The sequence below is a fragment of the Gigantopelta aegis genome, chromosome 4 (assembly GCF_016097555.1).
Source record: "Gigantopelta aegis isolate Gae_Host chromosome 4, Gae_host_genome, whole genome shotgun sequence".
NCBI classification, from domain to species: domain Eukaryota; kingdom Metazoa; phylum Mollusca; class Gastropoda; order Neomphalida; family Peltospiridae; genus Gigantopelta; species Gigantopelta aegis.
Genome location: NC_054702.1, coordinates 103477796 through 103504210, shown reverse-complemented (window position 1 = coordinate 103504210; position 26415 = coordinate 103477796). Strand labels below are relative to the sequence as shown.

Sequence of the window (26415 nt, the reverse complement as noted above, 5' to 3'; positions counted from 1 at the left end):
CAGTTACAAAATAAATTTGTCCAAATTGTTTGTCATTTGCATGCACACAAAGAAACTTTAAAAGTTTAAACTCGAGTTCCTGTGCTATCTACAATCACTCAATGTCTGTTGAAAGCTAAAAACAACGTTTAAGTGTAAGGTAATTATTAATATTGACATTTGTTTTGTGAAGAAGGAAAAAAAGAAAAACAATACGTATCCGATTACAGTATGTAAAAAAAATACAAAAAATATATTATACAATAATTATATTACCCAGTAGTAATATATATACATTTTTTTATTAATTGCAGGTCGAAAAATTGTGCATTTGAAAAATGGCATGGCAAAACCATCTCGAAATAAAGAAACAGATTTATTTGTTAAACCACCATGACGTCATACCACGGAGGTTAAATTCCTCATGCCAAATCTGTGATAGTTCGGATGGACATGCGCCCTTCGTTCCACACTGACCAATGGTGCTTTCAAGCCGACTCCGAGGAGAACGCTAAGAGACATCTGCCAAATGTATATTGTTCATAATATATAACCACACGGAGAGCGAGATCTTCTAGTGACGTAAGCAGAGAGAAGCCTTGACAATCAGAGGGAACATCGTAACAGAAACAGTTGCAGAACAGATCCTAAATGATGTTGGGTGGCCATGTGATGCATTGCATCAGCAGAGAACAAATCGTAACCCTATGACGAAAGCAGGAAGAATATCGTACGCCTATGACGAAAGCAAAGAAAATGTAATCCTTTGAGCAAGACAGAAGTGACAAATAACGGTAATGGCCGGAGTAGACATGCCAACAGAAATTCATACAATATACAGGCTCATTTTGTTAAAAACTATAGGTATATGATGAATGCATATAAATAAGTAAACCATAAACCCCACAAAAACATTCAGCTAGTTTTTAGTACAAATTATTATAAAACTTCTTTATTAAAATTATACCACTGTGGTTTCAAATAAAGATAATCAAACAGCTTCATGAAAGGATGTCTAGTAATTACCTCGCCATGTTGATTGGATGCAAAATGGAGTACTTTATTGATGCCTGTTTTTAATATTTTATTGAAAATATCTTGTGTGCGATAAGCATTATTATAATATCAAGTCTATGGACCCGTTCATACACTTATGTGGTCTCACAAACCCAGTAAAGTAAGGCATGGTAAGGCACACTGATCAATTGTTTGATACAATACCAAGACCACTGTCACATAATGTTCTGAGCTATTGCTCACGTCTACACAAAACTATAGTCTTCTAGTTATTTGCGATAAAGATCATAATAACTATATGATTGTAGTTGTGGGGTTGAGGGTCATACAGTATGTTGACCAACTGCTAGTAAACAGGATGTTGACTAATGGAATCGGAAGTTATGGGCTGATGCTTCTGACGCTAAACAGTGTGGACTGAAAGTCTTGACCTGAGAGTCTTAGCATTGGCGTAAATTTCATGCAATTTCTATTAGATAAGACGAGACTATCCGTTTGATCTTCAACTCCCAGAGTATTGTGTTTTAAAGATTATCAGGGCCATACTTTGTCTAAAATAAGCGATGTAGCCGTACAAAAAGAATCATGGCACAGCAATGGAGGAGGGTTTCTTACAAGTAGACAAAAGGATCCGATTCTGTTGTGTATCGTACGTATGTATCTGCAACTTCACTAGTCATGACGTCCATTCAGTTCACTATGTTCCTTCAAGACCATTGACCAACAACGTGTATGCTCAGGTTGCATAACTCATTACAATATATATGTATTTTCTGAAACATAACCTGCGACTGGCGAATGAATCAAGGATGGTGCTGGAAGCTGAAACACTGTTCTCAAAAAGTTTCGTTAAGAATGTAATAGCAGTCCTGTGTATTGCAAGTGCACGGTTTGTAAAGATAGCATATTTTATATTGTGTTATTGTTTGAATGTGACAACAGAATTTTAATTAGTGTGCGTGTGCGTGTGTGTGGTACCATGTGATGATAATTCATTTTCAGTGAGTGGCTAACCAACTATGTACACTAGGTGACACAATGACATGAAACATAATTAAGCATATGCGCTGTATTTTCACCATCATCGATTTAAAACAATGCTCTTCGTGCGCCATTTCTTGTGTCGTGTACTATAAAATTCAGTGCAATAATTACATATATTACCATTTCCTTCATAACTTGTCAAGTCAAGACAGGATTTTAAACGATAATTAATGGAGGACCTATTAATACTGAAAGTGTGGAATGGAAATGTTATTTATTCGTATAGCAATATTTAAAATGACATAACAGTTTTTAACCTACGGAAATGTACTGGTTAATATATAAACATGAACGGGTGGTCTGCAAGATTATATTTTTAAACATTAAAAACAACCCCACAATTTGTAACGAGGAACATTATTTAAGTATACCTTTTAAAGGTACTTGAAAAAAACATTGTCTAATATTTGGCTGCTGTTGTTTTGGGTGGGAGTTTTTACAATATTGTAAACACTTTAAACTGGCATGGAAACCAGCTCAAAATCCGTCTACAAATCATTTGTTTTTAATTTAGCACCACGCCTACTCCAAGACACACCAAGCTACGCAAAGTCTATCTAGGAGAAGTGTTCACAGACCCATTAACATTGATAATTGATTTCATTCATTCATTTCATTTTTATACGTTTTTCCTATTAATGTTCAAGCACGCTGCCAAGGGCATACACTTCTGCTATCTGGGCGCTCTCTTCACGACAGTCATTAGTGGTTAGTGATACCGGTCCTCCATTAAGCCGTTAAAACTAATTCCGGGTGGGATCCGGAACCGGGGTGTGAACCCAGTAACTACCAGTCTTAAGGCCGATGGCTTAGCCAATACCCTACCTAGGCTGGTAGCTAATTGATTTTCTTTTAGTTTAGTCCTGTGCTCATCGGAATATCTGGAGGCAGTACTTTATTCCGCGTGTTGTCTGCCACTGTGTTTGGAGCACCCATTACCAACATCTATGCAATGTCACGTCGTTTGAGTGTCCGCGCGTCTTGATGACTCATCGGGGCTGGACGCAGCAACCAACGATGCCGTACACTGGAAACCGCTCTGAAAACCGCTCTGAAAACCTTCAGCAATGGAATCAATTTTCAAATCGATAAAACCTGCTAAAACTTTCAGGAAAATAATAAGACCAGTCTTGGAGAACTGACGGCGTAACGGAAATTGGTGTCAGTGCCAGTGTTTTCTTGGCGCCGGCGTGAAGCGGTTGCTGTGACGTTTGGTCACAGTGCACGGGGGAACCCAAGCTTACTCCAGGAAACCGTTTGACATATTCGTGCGCGGTTAGGCACTCGTTGTTAATTATTTTTACAGACAGAACAATGCGCCATTACTGGTCGGACACAAATCAAAACAAATTGCCCATTCAGGTTGCTTACGTCTCAGCAATACGTCCGTAATAGTAAGTGACATTTTAGAATGGCGTATTGCCTTTATAGTCCAAATGTTCGCACTGGGTTTCCTGCTGCAAATTTTATAATTTGGGTCGTGTCGAACTGTATAAGAATAGTAACACATGAAACTGGTTTCTAAACAATACTGTGGAGAGGAGAATTATTAATATTCTTCTTCTTCTCGTTCGGTTTCATATGCTCACTAAACCCTGAGATGTGCTGCATCAGTGCACTGGATCGTCAGTTGGAACTCGCCAGAGATACCCCATAGGGTTTTTTTTGATGCTCTTTTGAACACATGCACAATATAATTACTTGCGTATCAGTTTTCATTTCCTTTGTTGTATTGTGACCAAATAGGTAATAAACGTAAAATTATTACGTTCGAATGTTCCACCCATATCACGTTGTTTTACTTTCTGGTACCGTTTGAAATGGAGAACTTTGTTTTGGAATACATGTATAAATTCATAAGTGAAATTGTTACCAGATGTCAAAATAAGAATGACTTATTTAGATGTCCAAAATTTGAAAGAGAGAGACAGACAGGGAGAGAGAGAGAGAGAGAGAGAGGGGGGGGGGGGGGTCTAGAGAGAGACTAGGGGAGACGTGATTGAATTGTGTATGTGTAAACTCGTCTATTTATTGAACATTTATATTTTAAATAAGAACGAAATATTTGTCTTGTTTGTTCGTTTGTGTATTGTGTGTATTTTACATGATAAAACTAAATAAAAATGTCCAAATATATAAAAGTGTTTGTTTGCTTGGAGATATACGTAGCAGTGGATCGTTGATAAGTCTTTCAATTGTAGCAAAACAAACCTTCGACCCAGAAAACAAAAACAAACAACACCTAGGTTGATGGAATTCACCTGAACACCTGTCAGCGGTAAGTTAATAGAAATGTAAAAATAATATCTAGCCACATACTGAGAAAGAAAAACATGAAAAACATTTAAAAAGAAGCTTGTTTTGTTTAGTAACACCACTAGAGCATATTGATTTATTAATCATCGGCTATTGGACGTCAAATATTTGGTAATTTTGACAGTCTTAGAGAGTAAACCCGCTAAGTTTTCCATTAGCAGCAAAAGATCTTTTATATGCAGCATCCCACAAACAGGATAGAACATACCACAGCCTTTGATATACCTGTCATGATGCAGTGGATGGCCCGTGAAATATCCCAATGGGCCCACCGACGGGTATCGATCCTAGACCGACTGCGCAGCACGCGAGGTCTTTACCTTTGGTCTACGTCCCGCCCCCTTAAAGACATGAAGACTAAAACAAACTTTTTAATAACTATAATTACATATTAAACATTTTATCTGTATAAAATACCAGTGACTGCATATATAATGGTTTCTCATTGTCCTAATGTTTGTACTAGGTCAAACTTCTTGTTTCCCCATATATGTTTTTCGTACGTACGAAATTATTGGGAGACCAAGTCCAGTTTCGGTTACTGACAAACATAAGGACTATCAATTTCAATTCTTTATTACCGTAAGCATTTGCGTACTGGTACAAACAATATACATGTAATATAATCAACCGTGACAGTAGTATGGCTAGTGGAGAATCAGAAACACACTGAATAAACAGACATTGATATTTTAATTAAACCACTATTTAGTATGTGGTTTAAGTCGTTACAAAATTTTATTTGTTGAAAAAATCTTATAATGGTAACAAACTCAAATGGCCATTTTTCATCCTTCATTTCTTTAATATAAAATCTCATCTCACTTGAAATAACAGAAACTGTTGTTAGCTATCATGTGACTTGTTAATTAGGCTGTTTTGAAATGGCAAAATGTCATGGTTGAGACATGAAGTAATCTTATAGCCTACGTTTAAAAATGTATATAATTTTGCCGGGTTTCTGCTGATGGATTGCTTGGTCTAAAGTGCATCGCAAACTCTGTTGCAATTCATTAATTGCTGAATACTAGGTATTACACTGCATTCGAACCGAGCGTTTGACAATATTGATCTTAACTACGATTAATTTAGTATTAATTTTGTTTTTCTTACGGAACGCCAGGGTGAATCAGTACAGCAAGTTCGAATCTCGTTAAAGTGTTTTAATCTATATATATACTACTCAAAAGAATTTAAGGGTAAAAAATTTATAACCTAATAACTTTCAGAGTGTATTAGATTGATGATGTAAACTACACCAACAAATTTATTTATTGTTCCATATTTACAAAAAATACACACAAATAAACGTCACTGTATACAAGAAAGTCACATGACATGCTGTCAAAGTTGAAGGTTGTCAAACATGGATTTTACACATTAGAACATTCGTTTAATAGTGTGTGAATCCACCCCTGGCGCGAATACACTCGACACATCGTTGCCTCATGCTGTTGATCAGACGTCTGAAGAACTCTTGGGGAATGGCCTGCCACTCTGCCATAAGAAGTTGACCCAGATCATGAAGGTTGGCCGGAGGGGCATGGTTATCCCGAACTCTCCTGCCTAATTCGTCCCTGGGGTTCTCTATTGGGGCCAAGTCAGGCGAATATGCTGGCCAATCCATCCTGGCGATACCTTGTTGTCTGAGAAAGTCCGTTACCAGTGAACATCACTCGACCCCAATGAACACGTTGCCACCGCAGATGAAGCGTGCACCAGTGACGTCTGGCCGTTCTGTGACGTGGTAGGAGTGGTGGTCGAACATCCTGGCGACGGCAGCGTAGATTATTGGCTCTCAGACGATTGCGTATGGTTTGATCAGACACTCGAGTTCCAGTCGCAGTCCGCAGATTGTCACGTAATCGGCGTGCAGTGGTTGTGCGTTGACGTAGAGCCATATTGGTGATGTAGCGGTCCTCTCTATTTGTAGTGCTTCGGGGTCTTCCCGACAGTGGACGATTTCGAACAGAATTCGTTGCTTGGTACCGTTGCCACAGTCGGCCAACGACACTCTGACTGACACCAAGTCTCAGAGCAACATTTCTTTGCGTATTGCCATCCTGAAGCCAAGCAATAGCCCTTCCTCGATCTTCGATAGTCAGTTGAAGTCGTACCATTGTCGAATTTGGAGTGTGCACCATACACGAACGCAAGCTCCAATTATACGGAAATTCAGCATTGGGAACATGGAATACACGTGCAAAGCGTGCAAATGAAGCGCTTTGTGAAAAAGCAAGTTATGGGCACTTAGCAGACCTTTCGCTTTCGCCCTAATTTACGTGCAAATGTAAGCATGTTTTCGCCATTAGAACTAGTCGACAGTGTCAATGACAGTGGATTTTAATTCATTTATGGGTTGCTTAGACCCACTTTCGTCGAAATGGAACAATACCCTGCGTGACAATATGGTCTAGCTAATATAATTGACATCCAGAAAATAATGTCGATAATATCGTCTGACCCTTAAATTCTTTTGAGTAGTATATAAAAATAGATACAGAACTTGAAAGTAAAAAGGATTTCGAATTTTATTTTTTAAAATTAAAACAATTATTTTGTAAATCGTATTCCAGTATAATAACGTATGGACTGTTTAAGAGCTATCGTGCCAGGTTTCTTGTCTTATGAGTAGGACACGGTGCGAGGGTAGTCTTTAAATGTCAACCGTGTGGACGGTAACATATTAACATAACACACGGTTAAGGTCTAAAGTAGGTATTGCACCAGTTTCCCCCTTTGTGCTGGGGGTGTCATTAAACATTCATTCATTTAGTTTCATTTGGATGGCTTTTCATATCATAATGGACACTAATGTCTTCATTAGGTTTTAAATAACGTATGTGTAGAAAACGTTTGTGCCTTAATGTTGTTTAAAATCTCTATAAAAAACCCATATAAAAATACATTTATGATGTAAAATAAATGCAAACGTCAAATATTATTATATGAAAATTAATAGCCTACTCCTTTTATTGACTGACTGTGAAAGAAAAATATAGCCTATCTGTAAATGTTGAAGTATTTCCTTTTATAACATGTATATACAATAATAAGTGTAACTTTATATTTTAAAACAATAGTGAAATGATATTGTTAGACGTTACTAGTGAAGATAACACCTTTATCATTCTAAAATAGGAGAGAAAAACAACTTTATTCCTCAAGAAGGGAGGGGTGGGGGCACTTGTTACCTTAAAAAGTGAAAGAAGATATAAATATATAATTATTTTCCGAGGATATATGTATTTTTGTGCTGGGGTGTCGTTAAACAAACATTCATTCATTCATTCCTCATTATCAATACACACCTGTGACGTCACACTATTGTTCCAAGAAACAGAAGATATTTTATCGCACTGCAGTGGCCTTTGCCCATTGTACGTACTACTAATATTAGAAATGATTAATTTAACAAGGAGTTCCATTCAGAACATTATGACACAGAGGACATGTACAACAACACCAGTAACACTAGGGTTACAAAATTACACACACACGCACGCATGCACGCATGCACGCATGCACGCAGATACATATACATTATTATATATACATATATACATATTTTATTTTCATATATACATTGATACCGATTAACTAGACGAGTATTATGCCCCACCCCTTAATACTCCGACGGGCAAGTATAATTCGTTCATCTCACTGTCCTAATAGCACCTAGCCTACTCAATAGTTTTCGTATTATGCAATTTAAATAAAATAATTAAGTTTAAATAAATCAACATATCGATATCTCCAGCATGGGAACCAAGTGTAACTCTTACTTGCCGATTTGTTGCCCTGTACTTATTAATCCCTGTACTTATTAATCGGAATTAGAAACCCTTTTGTCACATAGCTTAGTATGGAACACAGCCGGACAGACTTGTAGATAAACAATTTTTTTATTAAAGTCTAACCTCACTTATATGACAACTATATAAAATACTTGACAAATAAAATATATAAATATAACATTAAAACAGATTTAAAGCATTTAACACACAATAAAAAGAAAGAAGTGTTTTATTTAACGACGCACTCAACACATTTTATTTACGGTTATATGTCGTCAGACATATGGTTAAGGATCACACAGATTTTTTTACAGGAAACCCGCTGTCGCCACATAGGCTACTCTTTTATGACAGGCAGCAAGGGATCTTTTATTTGCGCTTCCCACAGGCAGGATAGCACAAACCATGGCCTTTGTTGAACCAGTTACACCTACCCACTGAGCCTTGCAGAGCACTCACTCAGGGTTTGGAGTCGGTATCTGGATTAAAAATTCCATGCCTCGACTGGGATCCGAACCCAGTACCTACCAGCCTGTAGACCGATGGCCTGCCACAACGCTACCGAGGCCGGTTTAACACACAATAAAATACACTACCGAGTGTCGATTAAAAAAAAAAGTTTTTTGCATAACTCGAGATATAAAATTAATATGACTTCAGTAGTTTCTTTTATTTTTATTTCTATGTGTAAATTATAAGTAAGGCTTATTTCGACTCCACTACGGGTGGAAGATGTGACACAATGCTCCCACCTATATTTGTCTTAACTAGATGCTTTTTGGGGGACATTTTGAAACACGATATTTCTTAACTAGATGTTTTTAGGGGGACATTTTGAAACTAATTATGTGATATTATATTTAGAGCACGAGTAACGACACCATGCATTATTGGTTTGTTTTGGTTTGTATTGCTTTGTTTTGGGGGATTTCCCCCAATTGTTTATGGTGTTTTTTCTGTGTGTGGGTTTTGAAAAAAAATTAAATATTAGGCCAAACATTGGTCAGACGGGCCGTGTAAATCAGTAGTAACATATTTATCTGCGGTTATTTAGTAATATGAGATAGCGGAAACTAAAACTGAACTTTTTAGTTTTATTCCTTTGGTTTGATTTAAACACATTTCAAATTCCGATTCATATGCATAAAAAAAATAAAAAATCGTTGAGTAATCGAATGAATGAATGAATGAATGAATGTTTAACGACACCCCAGCACGAAAAATACATCGGCTATTGGGTGTCAAACTATGGTAATGCAAACAAATAAAGTGATGATCAACATCAATATAAAAATTCAACAAAAACAGTGTAAAGAACTGTACAAAAACACAAATATCACAGATAGATACTGATCTCCAGATTTGGGCGGGATCTAGCTCAGTCGGTAGAGCGTTCGCCTGAGATGATTCTGATGAAGAATCGTACTCCCTAGGTGGACCTATTCTCCAACTGAACTTCCACCGTACCAACCAGTTCCTCTTGACTGGTATATCCAAAGGCCGTGGTATGGTTTGACGTGTCTATGGAAAAGTGCTTATAAAACATGCCTTGCTGTTACTGAAAAAATATCCAGTATACGTGTTTCCTGTGTCAGTGACTACTGACTACGTGTCACAATGATCAATGGCTGACATCCAATAGCCAATGACTAATAAAGCAATGTTTCCTACTAATATTGTTGAACAAAACAAACGTAACTTCATCCCCAAAACTTGACATATATGTTATCGATAATGGAGTCGTTTTAAGAGTATCCACAGTGGTTTTCTAGTTATAGTCCCACCTGTTTCGTGGCTGGTGAAATAAAATGTTGGAATCCTATTGGAACAGCTGACGAAGGCTAGCATTACGTATCTCGTTCGAATAGTCTAATTCTTAATCTAATTAAAATCAGGACCTGTTAGCAGATCTCGTGTCCACGAAGGAGTAAAAAAAATGAGTAGCATATTAAGCCTTCAGGAGGTCAATAACAATTACAATGAATTATATAATATAATATAAATATATACATGCATATAAGCAAGAAACATGCTTATAAGCAAGAAACATGCCTTGCTGTTACTGAAAAAAATCCAGGATACGTGTTTCCTGTGTCAGTGACTAACTACGTGTCACAATGATCAATGGCTGCATATAAGCTAAGAAAACATTTAACGATCATCCAAGCCATCCACAGTGGTTTTCTAGTTATAGTCCCACCTGTTTCGTTTGAAATAAACATCCTATTGGAATCATTCATTACGTATCTCGTTCTGAATTCAGGACCTGTTAGCAGATAATGTTGAGTAGCATAAACTCAAGTTCAATGAATTATATAATATAATATAAATATATACATGCATATAAGCAAGAAACATTTAAGATCATCCAAGCCAACAATTTGAAAACATTTGGAATCATTCGACTGAATTAAGAATAATGTTGGAAACTAAAGTTCGATGTACGGTAAATGCCTTTCGCAGTACGGCTATTAACTAGATAGTTTGATAAATTTATTTAACCAGTCTTCAACGTCCAAGGGAAGTAATCCATGTTCGTCAGATTTATTATGGTGGGGTGGATTTGCCCCAATATAATACGATACTGCACAGTATAGATAATTCTTAAAAAGCTCACACACAGAGTACATGTTTTATGTTTTGTTTTTTAATTTGTATGGGGCAGGACAAAGCCCTGTCGGTGCTCATTGGACTATCTCTCGTTCCATCCAGTGCACGACTGGTATATCAAAGGCCATGGTATGTACTATTCTGTTTGTGGGATGGTGCATATCAAAGAATTCTTGCTACTAATGAAAAAATCTAGCGGGTTTCCTCTCTAAGACTATGTTAAAATTACCAAATGTTTGACATACAATAACCTATGGTTAATAAAATTAATGTGCACTAGTGATTAAACAAAACAAACTTTATGACTGTTTAATTGGTGATGGATCCATAATTGTGGATAAGTAGATGTCACAAAAAGATTCTCTTACCCCACCACCATCTGATAAGCTCCAAATGATAACTGTGGATAATAAGTAGATTGTTGGAAAGATTCTCTTACCCTAAAACCATTCAATGAGATCCAGACAATTTTGTTGTATATCAAAAATAATTCAAGAACAGTGAATTAAACGTTTATTCTCAGTTGACAATGAATTGCATATTTTGTGGATAAAAAAAATCTTAATAAAGTAAATTGAAACAAATAAATAAACCAAACATAATGCCACTGATGAAACACAAATTTTTGTAAAAAAGATACTGTATTACATATATTTTTAAATAAAACAACACAGAATGAAAACAACACAAGCACCTATGTTCTCTTTTTATGAATATTTTCCCAATACCCATAGACCTCTTTGTTCTTTCCACAGACCCACTAGAAGTGGTAATGCTGAAACTGAAGAGGTCTTATTGTGTTTAAGCATTCATGAAAAGAGAAAATAATATGGGGTGGGGTTTTTTCATTTCTTTTCACTCACTACCAATAATGTAATCCTTCACCTAACTACAAGATTTAACAGCCCGGTGGGTAGATGCCTCATCACATAGGTTTGCCATAGGAACTATGATACTGGTGCTGTGATCCTTATAAAGAGCCATGGAGCTGTGAATATCCCGAACATAAGAATAGCTCACTTATAGTGCTTACCAAAATTAGTATTAATGATGATCTATATGAAATAACAAATGTAAAATACATGTAACATCACAGAAATAACACCAGTCAATTTCTTAGTCCTTGACAGTGAACATCTGGAACTTTGTGATGGAGAAGAATGCAGCAATGTGGATTATATGGAGCTTTGAATCTTACTCAACCAAACAGATGTTTGTATCCAATTCGAGCAAAAGACCTTCTAAAGGAATAAATCAATATGCTCTAGTGGTGTCGTTAAACAAAACAAACTTCTTCCTTTTTTTTTTATAAATGAAGAGGTCAAATGGCTAGATTATCATTTGATAGGCTGTTGGGATGTTCTGACAAGTTCCTGGGGATATTGGGGAGGGATGGGCTGAATTAGGTGAAAGATTAGGATAATATATGAAAAGAAATGCTTTTTTTTGTTACACAACACAAATAGTTAAGCTGCAACAATTCTATTTAGATGGCAAGACTCAAAAGACTACAATCTACAATATTTATTATTAAAATGATCTGTGTCATCCATACTTGACTATGTCAGTGCCACATAGCATGTTGATCTTGATGTTATCATCACACAATAATGTGTAAAAGTGATTTACATGCCTGTCACTTTTTTCAGTGGTAATTCTGATGATACATTATATTGTATAATAGCATATTTTACAAATACAAAAGAGTATTTATAAATGTCATTATTCCGGATATTATAACCAAAATAATGGATGGTCAGTTTGTTTTAAGTAATCCTCCTTACATACATTTATTTCGGGCACTCAATGATTGTCAGACTATGTTTTACAGAAATATTTCTCACTCTGTATCCATAGTAACAAATCTATATCTAGCAAAGCCTTTTTAATGATTTAAATTACAAATTAATTACTAGTATATTATCATAAAATATGAATACCTCTATATCTAATATGATTCTAGTTAAATCCTAATCTTTGTATTAGCTCAAATGATATTTCAGCTTCCACTAATTATATATGTATATATATATAAACATAAACATATATCAAAAGATAAAATTAAGTTTGAGCTAATGCAAGTATTATAGTGACCAGAACATAGATATTTTAATTAAGAAAATGTAATTGATATATAATATTAATTATTAAAAACCTATGTGAGCCAGAAATATGTTACAATGTGCTGCAAAGTCAAGATTGTACCTTGAAAGGTACTTGAACCTCTTACACCACTGTATGTTATGTCTGTCTTAAAACACAGCTTCTTGATGGGGATAGTCAATTTTCACATCTGTCATCGAAAATTTAGTTCCGAGTTAACAATTGGCTACAAATTCATCCAACAGTCTAGAACCAATATTTTTAAAATGTGCTGGAGAGGTACAAATGTTTATGTTGGTGAGCAATTAGAGTATTCTGAATTGTCACATTCCAATGATTCATTATCATGTATTTCTAAAAGTTAATAATTTTTTATTTTTTTTTAAAAGATATGTTTTATCAAAATTGCAACATGCACCTAATGATCACATCAAAACAGACTTGACTTTCTAAATATATTAGGACAACCGGGAATACACTGGACATATACAGATGAACACACTAAGCATGTTTTAACCAAGACTACGATACAGTGTATCAGAGAACTATGTATCTTTCAGAAAAGAATTAAGTCTTCACCGGAACTACAAATATGACTACCTAGACAAAACAGACAACACTTTGCACAAAGCACACAAGGGAAGTAACTGTAAACTGATATAGGTGGGAAAACTACCAGTTGATTCATTGCACTATAAATAATCACATAGATGATAGTATACTAGAAAAAACAGTTCAAATCAAAACAATGCAGGTTACCCACTGTCAACAAAATTATACAACAAACATGACTGAACTAAATATCCTGATTAGGATTACTACAATGAACACTAAAGTACGTACAGAGTACTTGTATATGGTGGTTTTTACCCATCTATTTAAATAGTGGTTACTTGAACGTGTAATGTATTAAAATTTATGAAACAAGTTTGGGAATCATTTCGGATTCTAAGCAAGAACATGGTTTCATAATTTTATAAAGCACACATAAACTGGGGTAATAATTTATTTATATGAATGTAAATATGGATAAAAATATACAAAATAATATCATTCATTGAGGTTATTTTACCAAACCAATGAAACCCTCTATAAGTGACATGATGTCACTGCTACACAGAGTAACTTTTAACCTTCGGACTACTGCAAGCGAGATATCATGCCCAACGTCATACAAGCTGACACACTGCATTTATATCTCCTGCAGTTTTGCTGGATATAAAAATGTTGTGCCTAATTTTAATCAACATTAACCGATTTAAAATATCATAAAAAGAAGAAAAACACACAAAAAGAATACTCACCGATTCACATATATGAACATTATTTTCTGTGTTTATAAACATTTTATGAGAGTAAAGGTTAAAAAATATTTGTGTCAAAAATTAATCCAGTAGTCCGTAATGAAGATTTTACTAGATCCCATGATTGTTATTGCTTTCAACAAAATATTTACAAAAGTGAGATTCAAAACTTAACCAAGAATCACCATGCAAGGTAGATCTTAATACCTTATAAAAAAACACTCTTTGCTACAACTAAAATTGTGAAGCAAAGGTGTATCAGAAAGAATAAAAGTCATAAAGTGAAGTAAAATAATTATTCCTTTAGCAAGAACATAACATTGTCCAGACCACCATGCCTTTTCCCCACTAAATAGAAACAGATCATGCTTATAAGAATATACACACGAAAATATGGCAGAAAAAGTAACCCATACAAGGTTATAATAAGAAAGAGTTTCCAAAATACAAGTGCACCATACATGTATAATTTCACAGTGGTTTCATCACAATTTCTATTTTCGTCACAGTCGCCGTGATCATTCGGCATGTCATCCACGGGAAAGTGTTTCTTTTCGTAAAATAATTCCAGTTTATCCTCTTTATCTTCCCATTGTTTTCGACACCAAAGAGCCAAATCATCTGAAGTTTCCGGCAACTGTGAGCTTGGAGTTAAATGAACATGAAAGTGAATTTCCTTTGGAAAATTTCCATATAGCATATCGATTTCCGCTTGAGAAATATTCTTTGGGTATGCCACTGTAATGTCAACTACAGAGTCCAGAATTCTATCTGTGAAAAACAAACACAAAAACTAGTTAAATAAACAAAATGAATTAGTACATGAACATGTAGATTTCATGATTATTATTGCTTTCAAATATTGACTTGAAAATATGACAGACATTTGTAAAACAGTACTTAATGAACTCTTTCGATTTTTGGTTGTCCAATGCCAAATTAGCCATTTGCTAATTTTGATACGAAGTGGCTACATAATTTTGCATTTGGCTAATAAAATGTTCTTTAAATTAGCCACTTCTGAATAACTATCAAAGAAATACTCTAAATATAAAAAATAAAAAAAAATAAAAAAAACCCAACTAATCAAAACTTTTGTCACAATTCACTAAGTAACTTTCAGAGATTGTTACAATATTCCAAGAAGCTAATATTAATTGCTATTTTCAATTCATCACATTTTAATTTTATATCCCTTACTTTTTTTCATTTCTTCCACCAAAAAACAGAAGCCAGTTGTCCTTGGATGTAATACTCTTTTGTATTTCCTGTAGCCAAATTTCTCACCAAATGTATTACTTGTAGCCAAAGTCTCCTCTGTTAGGTCAGTCCCTTCTGGGAACAGCAAGATCTTTAAAAAAGATTTATTTGGTAAGCAATTTCAAACTGCTGAATAATATAATGAAGATCACATGCAGATAAATACTTAATTATCTCACTAAATGTTGAGTACTATTTTCTCATTCACACCATACATATAAAATTAAAGTTTGTTTATTTTGTTTAATGACAACACTAGAGCACATTGATTAATTAATTTTTTCTATTAGTAGTAAGGGGTCTTTTATATGCATTTTCCCACAGACAGAAAAGCACATACCACAGCCTTTGACAAGTTGTGGTGCACTATTTGAAACAAGAAAAAAACCCAATCAGTTGAATGGATCCACTGAGGTGGTTCGATCCTGCAATGCATGCACCTCAGGAGAGCACTCAACCAACCGAGTTAAGTCCTGCCCCATATACATAGATAGATAGATAGATAGATAGATAGATAGATATACATATTTAAAAACCCGAATCCCTAACTACCCAACACACACATTAACTGGTGGGCCAGGTTGCAGAAATCCTGTTATTTTGTAACAAAATATAAATAATTACATGAAATTATTTTGCAAAATTAAAATAAAATTTGCCAATTGTTTTTGAAATTAGCCGTGGGTGTTGGTATATTTTGTTGCAGTACGTACCTGTGGTTTTACATCTACTAGCTTGTAGTATTTGAGGGCTGCTGTAATTCGGAGTTTATCAGTTTGCCACTTCCTTTGCAGAAAGATAAATGCAGCACACTGCATGGCCCATCCTAAGATAATCGGAAAAACAAGACTAGTTAGGATAGAGAAATAAATGAAGGGATGAACGAATGGATTAATGTAGTCAGCTAGAACAGATGCAAAACACATTTACAATCATATTCTAATCTGAAACTTGTGACGTGCACTATGTAAATCTAGAAGGTGAGCAATGGAAACACAATTATGTTACAGTGTTAGTCAAAAATCGCTTTTCTTTAAGGACACCACTTGAGCACATCAATTTGTTAATCATCAGTTACTGGATGTCAAACAATTGGTAACTTTGCCATATAGTCTATAGAGAAGAAACCCACTAAATTGTGGTATTAGTAGCAAGGGATCTTTTATATGCACAGGTTACTCTACCACTGAGCTACATCTCACTACTTAAATGAGTACCGGTGAGGTACATGATACACCCATTATTTGTATCACATTGACCTAGTAATTGTATGTGACACACCACCATCCCAAGTTGTTCCTACATGGGAGGTTTGATGGTCCTGTATGCATCTGTATGCAAGATATGGTCCAGACAAGAATTTACTGTTATGTGCAGTAGACAGTGAAAAGTAGGTTACAGTGACCTAGTAATAGTACACGACACACCGCTATCCCATGTTGTTCCTGCATGTGAGGATTGATGGTCCTGTATGCAAGATACGGTCCGGACAAGAATTTACTGTTATGTGCAGTAGACAGTGAAAAGTATGTCACAGTGACCTAGTAATAGTACACGACACAGCTATCCCATGTTGTTCCTGCATGTGAGGACTGATGGTCCTGTATGCAAGATATGGTCCGGACAAGAATTTACTGTTATGTGCAGTAGACTGTGAAAAGTATGTCACAGTGACCTATAGTAATATATATACATACTGCTATCCCAAGTTGTTCCTACATGTGAGGTTTGATGGTCCTGTATGCATCTGTATGCAAGATATGGTCCGGACAAGAAAAAGTTAACAGACAGATGGACGTATATACGTACAGACGAACAATGCCATACCATAATACAAAGTGTAAAGACGTTCACAAAAAAATGCTACACAAACTGCATGCAACAGTTCAGTGTGGTCTACAGTATTATATTTGTATTTATAACAATTGGTCCTGATTTCTGTTAGACTGATAACTAAAGTGACTGAATACCTGGGCCAGGTATGTATTTCAAATTCTCTTTCATGGATATCTTCATGTTGTGTACTGAGCCACATCGTATCTGGTACGACCAGTAGAACATCCAGTCCAGTCTGGTCCGGTGGTTCATCACGATGAGATTACTTTCCAACCTGTCAGGAGGAATACCGGTGATTATCACCTTCACACCCATCATAATCTCACAAAGAGCCTGCAATGTAAATAAAAAGTTCAGTGTTAGGAAAACCTTTAATAGAGTGATGCTACATATTGTATACATGTATATATTGTATATGTGTTGTAAGTTATCACACACTGATCATAGTTACAAAATGTTCAAATCTATTTCGATAAATATTATATTAAAAAAAAGAAGAGCAGTTTATGTTACAGACAAATTACAATGAAAGATTATATTATTTTATTTTATTGTATTATCCACCTGTAATCCATTACACTGCTATTCCTGACAAACACTGCAATTTAATATCAAACAGCACAAGAAACAGTTACAATTATCTTGTGGATGTAACCAGTGTTCTAACTAAAACATTGTACCATTTTAAATTAGGGATTTAAAAAGAAAAACATGCAATCTTGACGGTTGACATGACAACAAATTTGTTTAATGGAGCTATTTTTAAATGTATAATAAAACATATACAGTGAAATATAATGTAATAAAATATAAAATAATGATAGCAATGTATTGTTTAAGTTATCTTGCATTCTAGCAACATATCCTAATCTAGGCTCATGCTAGCCAATTGCTAATTCACCATGGGCTAATGAAAATGTCAGCGGTCGAATAAAATATTTCCTGTATCATCAAACTGGTGAAAATTAAATCTGACATCTCGGGATAAAGATACTCAAGTCTGACAGTATTTGTAGAAACATGACCAATGTAACTTTTTGTCAAATCATGTTTTTCCTATTTTATTTTTCATGCACACAGTCATGTTTACAATGAGTTCCGACTTCAGCCAAACAGCAGACGTTCGCATTGTTTGCTGTCACTGAACATAGTCCTAACATCTTCTTATTAATTAAAGACCTTTTCTATGGACTTTTACACAATTTTCAGAAACATTTTCTCACGAACAGGTATGCCACGATAATGAAGTTTCGTTTTCACAAAGTCGGTGTACATTCAGTTTATTACCCAAGACGTAATCGTTACGAAGAACCTGACCACATCCACTGTATTGTCATTATTTATTTTTATTTGTTTCTACTAAAAAGCAGAATTAACAATTAACATGAACAAAAGATTTGGTTGTAGTAAGTGCAACTGAAAGCAACATATAGAACAAACAGTGGACACAAAATAGTAAACACCATTTCTGATCTTCAGGTTACTAAATTTTGGAATGGCTTTAGTCAAAGACTGCAAATTCGATCGAAGTGTACCTTTTCGTTAATCAAATTAAAATTTTATTTTTATTAGTATGTTGATTTAGGTTGTTAACAATATCCACCAAAATTTGTCACAAAATAAAATGGATGCAGCCAACTATAATCACTTTTTCACTAGCATGATAGAAATTAATTAAACTAACTGCATAATATGTATGACAAAAGATTTAAATTGAACGACAGATGACCCTCACATATGACTATTCACAACTCTGCAAATGCCTGGAAATAAGTGTCTTGTCCAGAACAAATTTCATTTTTTTTTTTATATATATTTAATATAGATCAGAAGCAACAAATGCTCTTAGCTCAATCCAAACCTCTGTAAACTGAACACCCATGGAAACCAGATTTTGTGTTTTACTTGGGGCTCAAGATGGCCGATTCAGAGGTGGGTGGGTGTCATTGTATCATGTTTAAAACTAGTATATGTAATTATTACTAATAGTACATGATTAATAAAATAGAACAGTAACAAATTAATTGATATACCATGTAGGTCATTTGACAAGCACCACCAAAATTATTTCCAAGTATTCAAAATCAATTCGGACATGCATAACCAAATACAGACATATGCGAAATTAGTTCAATGTTGACTTACAGAACATAACTTGCTTTACACTCGGACCATTCCACAATGGCATATAGGAACATATATAATAAAGTAAATATAGGACAAATTGATATAATAGTGAATGCATTGCATGATACAGTACACAGCCTTTGGTTAATTAACTGTCTTGAGTAATTGAGTTGTTAATTACATGCATAGGTAACTACCGTAAGCATCTTATGGTGAAAATCGATAAGTCTTATGTAACAGTTTCATTCTTATGTAGCGTTAAGCTGCTCATTAAAAATGAAAAAGGATTCTGGAGAAAAGTAGGATGCCGGCAAAACATGAAACCTGGGCAGTTTAACCTGCTATATAATCTTTTCTTCTGGCCAAAAACAACCAATTTTCTTTGCACAGATTTTCTGTGATACACCCAAATAATTCTGTTTTTTTCACATCTGGAAAATATAATTTGTAACTTTCATTTCCTTTTATGACAACACCTTAAATAATAATATTCAGTATTTGTTACAATTGTTCTGGCTAAAACATTTTAAATTTAGCTAAAAAAATGAAACTTTTACCAAAATTGGCTAATAAAAAAAAAGAGCTAGAGTGAGCCCAGCTAATGATATATCAATCATGATATTCAAATACTTTTACTTAAAACGTCCATATTATATTAATTACATTTTCAAGGCATTCCATTAGTCTACCCATAACAATGTGAGTTTGCAAAAAACATTATGGGTGTAAACATTATGTAGTCAAGTAATGTAGCATGAAAATCAATCTCCACTAAGTGGATTTGAACCATAGACTCTCAGTACAAGAGTCCAGTGTTCTACCAACTGAGCTAACAGGGAAATCCTCACTAGTTACTGCCAGTAGAAGCACTTCATACCACACTACTACAGTAATATTACACACAATTTGCATATATACCTTCTTTTATTTTACTCCCTTCACCCATAAACCTAAAAGGGAAATACCTTAACAGACAATCCTTAAAGGGATAGTAAACTGAAACATCAGCCTTGTGTTGGAAAGATGGACCACCAACACATACTGACACTTTAAGAAATGAAAAACGTGTATACTGACACTTTAAGAAATGAAAAACGTGTAATTTTAGAGTTAATAAAAAAATGTTATTATTCCCGCTAACTGCGGGCAGCCATTTTTAGTTTTCTTGGCATCTGGTATTATAGCTTGGAGCGAAGTGACATTAGCTCCTACCAACTCCTGTAAACAAACACTCTAATTTACAACAAGGCACTTCACTGTCAGCAACCTGACTTGTAAAACAACATAAATGACTTGATAGTATAATAAACTATTTAACTAACTATATATATTTCAATTTGCATCAATAGAACAAAAAGGAGATATAGTATTTTTTCTCTCTTAAAAAATCCAAAGAAAAAATGCATATTGTTAGGCCTATTGGTAATAATAATAATAATAATAATAATAATAAAATTTGTTATTTTCAGAGAATAAACACATTCAGAACAAGGTGACTGGTCTCTCATGAGGCCCTCTCTAATCTATACATGATATTATACCTACATACATTCAAAGAAACAACATCAATATGTGTAATATGTGGAACAATAGCACATATTATGAATATTTAAATAATATTTAAATCAATTTGTTAACCAAGCATATGTTGAAGCAAAAACGGCCACTCACGATATCCAAGTGATAATTTTCTTTTCTTTGGGACTACAGAATTGGTAAGTTTTGTGATTTCAAATGCAGTGTTCGAGATTAAATTTTTTGGCCAGTATCCCAAATGGATACTAACATTTCAAAATCTGGTATCCCACCTGAGAATTTAGTATTATATGGCATCCCAGTGGGATACTGGGTTCTTGAAGTCTGGTATCCAAAATTAAATTCTGGTATCCCCGGGATATCGGGATACCGTTAATCTCGAACACTGAAATGGGAAAGTCTACTTAAACAAGAGTTTTACAGAATTATCTATAGTAATAAAGCAGAACGGCTGATAATGGCTATTGCCATTTTAGGGGTGGCAGATTATCCACAATACTGTGATCTTAATCAAACCGGCACATATTTCTTTTTATGTTTAGACAGCGGCAATTAATTACCATGACAGGATACCTTCCAAATATACACCTACCAATCAGGAATCACAGGTACAGGCCAGGGAAAGAAAAGACCAATAAACTAAGTAACACTCCGATTATCATTTCAGTATGGGGATTAATGTATGAACAAAACATGATATTTCAACACTTTGACAATGGTGGTTTATTTTGTAATGAAAAATAATATATACGTATTTAGGGCTAGCTCTGGTACTCGACAAATTTGCCAATTGCAAATTTCAAAAACAATTGGCGAATTTTATTTTGATTTGGCGAAATAATTTTATGAAATAATTCATATTTTATTAGAAAATATCTGTTTCTGCAATTTTTTAAGTTTAGTAGATAATTTGGCGGTGTTTTTTTTGCTCACCCAGAGCTAGTCTTGCTTACTGGGATGGCTATTATTACAGAACATTGTGATGCATCCGCAAAAATCAGGTACATTTGTTTCTTCAGTTCTAAGACTAATTCCTAATGTGTCATGTTTATCGTCAACGTCCCTAACTGCGTTATGCTTCAAATTCCATTCACTTTGTTTTCTCGTGCACGGTTCGCACAATCAACATCCAATTTGTTGTCATCGGCATGCCATTCATTTATGAGGTTTTTCTTCACAGTTCAGGAACATTTTCAAAAACAATAAAGTTCAGGAAAGTAAGTATCTAAATACAAAACTTTACAAACTCCTAATACCATTAATTTTACTAAGTCGTTTTTGTTTATTCCTTAAAATTACCGATATTGGGTCCACATGACTCGCAGAAATGGACTTAAATGGAGAAAGATGAATTAACATTGTGTGTGTGTCACATGACCTCACATGTGCCAGATAACAAGGCCAAAGCATTTAATTTTTATGATTTTTAATACCCCTGTTGTTTGAATTTGTTTTCAATTATTATATTCGATTTGCAAAAGGTATGCTACATTTTTGTGCCTCTGTTGTAGTGAATAGTATTCACAATCCATTCATAATAATTGAAAATAATGTTGCGTGTATAAATTGTGTCAATTATGAATCAATTCATTAAAAAACATGATATTTTACAAACTATTCACTGGTATAAACGTAATGCCCATCAGTATTGACATCAAGTTTTAGCGATATGTGTTGATAAAACGCAGACCGGACCAGAACGCTTGACAAATTCGATTTTTCCTTTAATTTTTTTTATTAAACTAAGTGTTTGTCAACTGTGCATAGTTAAGAAACATATATTTTTTCATGTAGTGGCCTTGAAAATGGAAAATGATGAACCACACATGCGCCTGAACGTGGTTAGAAACGTTGCACTCTTTCCTGTTTACCGGAGGGTATTTCACTTTTGTTTACTAGAATGGATTTGTTTTACATCCACATTGCAGGGGTTTCCCTAGAGCGATAAGCCGACACGGCCCGTGCTCCCTTAGCCAGCCAAGTAAGCGCCTTCATGTCTGGTAAGCGCCTTAACTGCAGGACCGTGTCGGCTTAATTTGTAACATGTATACAAAACAATGGAGCTGTGATCCGTAACGTCATTTTCTATCTTCTGATGTGAACAAACGGTTACATAATCTATTCGACACCTCAAACATAATAATACCAAATATTCAATTAGCATAATAGCGATCTGGCGACCGGTAACGAGAATCGGTGTTATCCAGAATACAGCGTATGCCTTATGATGTTTGCTAATTTTAATAATCATGGTTATTTAATTTTAACGCATGTATTCGACATGTATGACAGCAATGTGACGGCGATTCAATGTCTGGAAGATATGTAACTTGCTATTTTAATTTTGTAAAGTCTTTGAACCAAAGTAATAAAAACAAACCGACAATGCATGTCAATTTGAATACACATGCCAGTTCAGGGCCGAACGACATGTCGGCTATCCCAAGGGCTGAGTTCAGCCAAACCGAGCGGAAACAAAACGTTCGCTACACTGTTTTGTGCGCTTCACGTTAAACCAAATGGACACGACGGACACCAATCAAGTAGTTCGCGAACGTTAGGAAAAACGTTTGTTGGCTGAACTGAGGAAAGCTCTCGGCGTAATATACGTCACGCTTCAGAGTCAGCTGACACCCACGTGTCAAGAGATATCGTTGCGGACATGAACAATACGATTACACAGGAGTAAATCTTGATGTAAATGTGTAGAAAAACAATAGTTGTTTGCATCAATGAATACCTAACTGCAGTTTCGTTATTTCCTTTGTCTTTGTTAATTGTGTACCTATGGTCGAGAGCACGCACTGAGATCGCGATCGCGGGAAATGTGCATGCAGTATTTATACAAATTGCAGTTAAACGTGCACTGAATTAGTTTACAATAATCATATTTGTTAGATAATGCTAGATATATATTTGTTAAACTGTGAGATGACATTTAATAAGTTAGCTGGATTTTTTTTTTAAAGTAAAATTTTATTTTATTAACGTTTTGGGGTTTTTTTTGTAGTTTTTTTTATAAATGGAATATACTGTGAAGTCAGCATTCTTAGCTTAGGTATTTTACAAGCAGAAATCACAACAAGCATTTAACACGACGCTGAAATCAACAACAACAACATGATGCAAATTATGAAGTTGTTGGGGGTGGGGAATTGATGGGGTTTTTTTTTTTTTTTAAAGCCCCCCCTCCCACACAAAAACAACCCCAACATGATTTGATGGATTGAAGACAAACACTTAACTGTTTTCAACTCACTACCCCACTTCTTTTGGCTTGATTTTTGTGTTATAATGATGCTAAATATGTAACTTGTAAGCGCCTTAAAAAAATCCTGGGGAAAGGCCTGCATTGTTGATTTCTTATGTTAACTGATTGCAATCTATTTTGTTTCACGTATTGTTGCTGAAAAATGTAGAATAATATTTCCGTAATAATCGTATTTGTGTTTTTGTCTTTAGGTGAATGCAGTTTCGGACGTCGATGGTACATAACCACCGGCTTGCCAGAGAGCGTATTCACTGGGATGGTACAAAATGGTTGCTAGTCACTTCGTACCATGGTCATTTCGTACCTAATTTGGTCGTTAAGTGCCCTGGTCATTTCATACCATTGCAAAAAGTCATTTCGTACCATTGCAAAAAGTCATTTCGTACCTTGATTATTTCGTACCATAACTGAAAGTCATATCGTACCATGGTATAACAATTTATAACAATCACCCCGGTAAAGTCTTTTACAAAATAACATTAAATTACAAATTTGTGGTTAATTTAAGGGATATTTTATCATCAAAAGACTAAAAATTATTGCCACTTTGTATAAACATTAGCAATTGGCTAATTTGGCAATCAGTAAGGTAGTTAATGTTTTAATGGCTGTTATTGTTTATTTCTTAAACAAATAAGATGCAAATAAGCAAGTTTGAAAAGAAGACCTAATAAATAAATAATATTTTGTTGGTCCATTATATTGTTTTGTTGTTTTTGACTAATTATCTGGAGCCATTTCACACAAAATCGAAGTTGGCAGTTAGTAGTAAATACCATATACGGCTCTTGTCAGGTAAAATGGAAATAACAGTTGACAGGTATTATGGGTATTGATAACGATATGCTGCACAATAACGTGTTCTGGTTTTCAAACTGTCAAAATAAAGTTTTAAAACAAAACCCACTGCTTTTATGCTATATAGTCAATTCGTTTTCTATATACTGGAATGAAATGACTAGGGTACGAAATGACTATGGTACGAAATGACTGGGGTACGAAATGACTTTTCACAATGGTACGAAATGACTAGAGTACGAAATTACTTGGGTACGAAATGACTTTTTGCAATGGTACGAAATGACCAAGGTACGAAATGACCAGGCAGCATGGTACGAAATGGATGGTACGATATGACTTGGGTACGAAGTGACTATGATTCTACAAAATAGCTGCGCATGTTTAATGATGTTATATATAGCCGTAACATTTAACCATTTTATTAATTAAATATAAGATTATACTTGTTGATATTAAGCAATAATGTGCATTATATATGTTGAATATGCATACCAGTTCAAAAGCCTTGCATGAGCATTCCAGATTCCTTTGAAGTTTGAATATTTTAGGCTCTTTTTATCTGCAAGTATTAATGTTGTGCCTTCAATTATTTACGTGCCACTGGTTTCTGGCATTGGTCTCTAATAAATATCTGGGTTTGTATTGCAGCTGTGACTGTATATAATTGCATCTTAATTAATAATAAATTAACTGCTTTGCCGATAACTTACCACTGCATACACAATCCACAATGATTGGAAGAAATCGAATACTCGTCGTGCAAACCAAGGATTCACCAACACAAACGGCATAAATGGAGTTAAAAAGCAAAGTGTACCTAAAAAACTTGTAAGAAAAAGAAGGGTACAAAATAATATGCCATAGACCAAAGACCCCATTGTGCTGCAAATCATAGAACCAAATTACTTTGCCTAAACCGCCCTTGTCAGTGTTTGTTGTTCAAGGGAAATAACCTTTATTTATACCGGAAATACCGGTAATTACATTAGAAAACCTCGGCCATTTACGTAATTTCTAGTATTTTAATTTGAATAATAATAGTATTTGGAGCTCTACAATTATTCCAGGGCATTAGCTTTACTCACTAGGAATACACGACTACAAAACGTTCAATAAAAAAACAGATCATCCGAAATTTTAAAAGAGTCGAGTCTTTGATGAAGTTTGATCGAGTTCTATACGGAAATAGCCGAGGAGTTACAGTGGGATCGGTAGAGGTTATACTGTACTAAATAAAATTGCATAGGCGACAATGTTAACGTACGTAATTAAAGACACTGCAATATATCAACCAAATTATGACTAAAAAATATGAATACTCCAACCCTACCCCCACAGTGTTAACTGAAGGAAGTGGTACCTTTCATGGATATATTATTACTCATTTCACACAGAATTGTAGAATGTATACTTA

The 26415-nt window shown here is 34.8% G+C and overlaps 2 protein-coding genes across 5 annotated transcripts in view; one reads left to right on the top strand and one right to left on the bottom strand.

The window, feature by feature from the left end:
* Positions 1-4176, top strand: part of LOC121371643 (extracellular tyrosine-protein kinase PKDCC-like) — a 37767-nt gene extending 33591 nt beyond the window's left edge. For all 4 annotated transcript variants that reach the window (XM_041497678.1, XM_041497679.1, XM_041497680.1 and 1 more), the window contains exon 7: positions 294-4176. In XM_041497678.1, coding sequence (XP_041353612.1) covers positions 294-376 — 83 coding nt within the window. In that variant the 3' untranslated portion in view covers positions 377-4176. The remainder of the gene's footprint in view (positions 1-293) is intronic.
* Positions 4177-11263: 7087 nt separating this feature from the next.
* LOC121371642 (lysocardiolipin acyltransferase 1-like) lies at positions 11264-25937 on the bottom strand. Its single transcript, XM_041497677.1, has 5 exons — positions 25712-25937; positions 17401-17599; positions 16144-16256; positions 15371-15521; positions 11264-14941 (listed from the first exon to the last, which is right to left on the bottom strand). Exons 1-5 carry the CDS (start codon positions 25892-25894, stop codon positions 14466-14468), a joined length of 1122 nt encoding a protein of 373 aa, XP_041353611.1. The 5' UTR covers positions 25895-25937; the 3' UTR covers positions 11264-14465.
* Between the last annotated feature and the right edge of the window lie 478 nt (positions 25938-26415).

Coding starts and splice junctions, on each gene's coding strand:
- LOC121371642 (XM_041497677.1), bottom strand. CDS start 25,894: ATGATTTGCAGCACAATGGGGTCTTTGGTCTATGGCATATTATTTTGT. Junction 16,257..17,400: donor GAAATACATACCTGGCCCAG/GTATTCAGTCAC, acceptor CGATTATCTTAG/GATGGGCCATGCAGTGTGCT. Junction 14,942..15,370: donor GGTGGAAGAAATGAAAAAAA/GTAAGGGATATA, acceptor TGTTTTTCACAG/ATAGAATTCTGGACTCTGTA.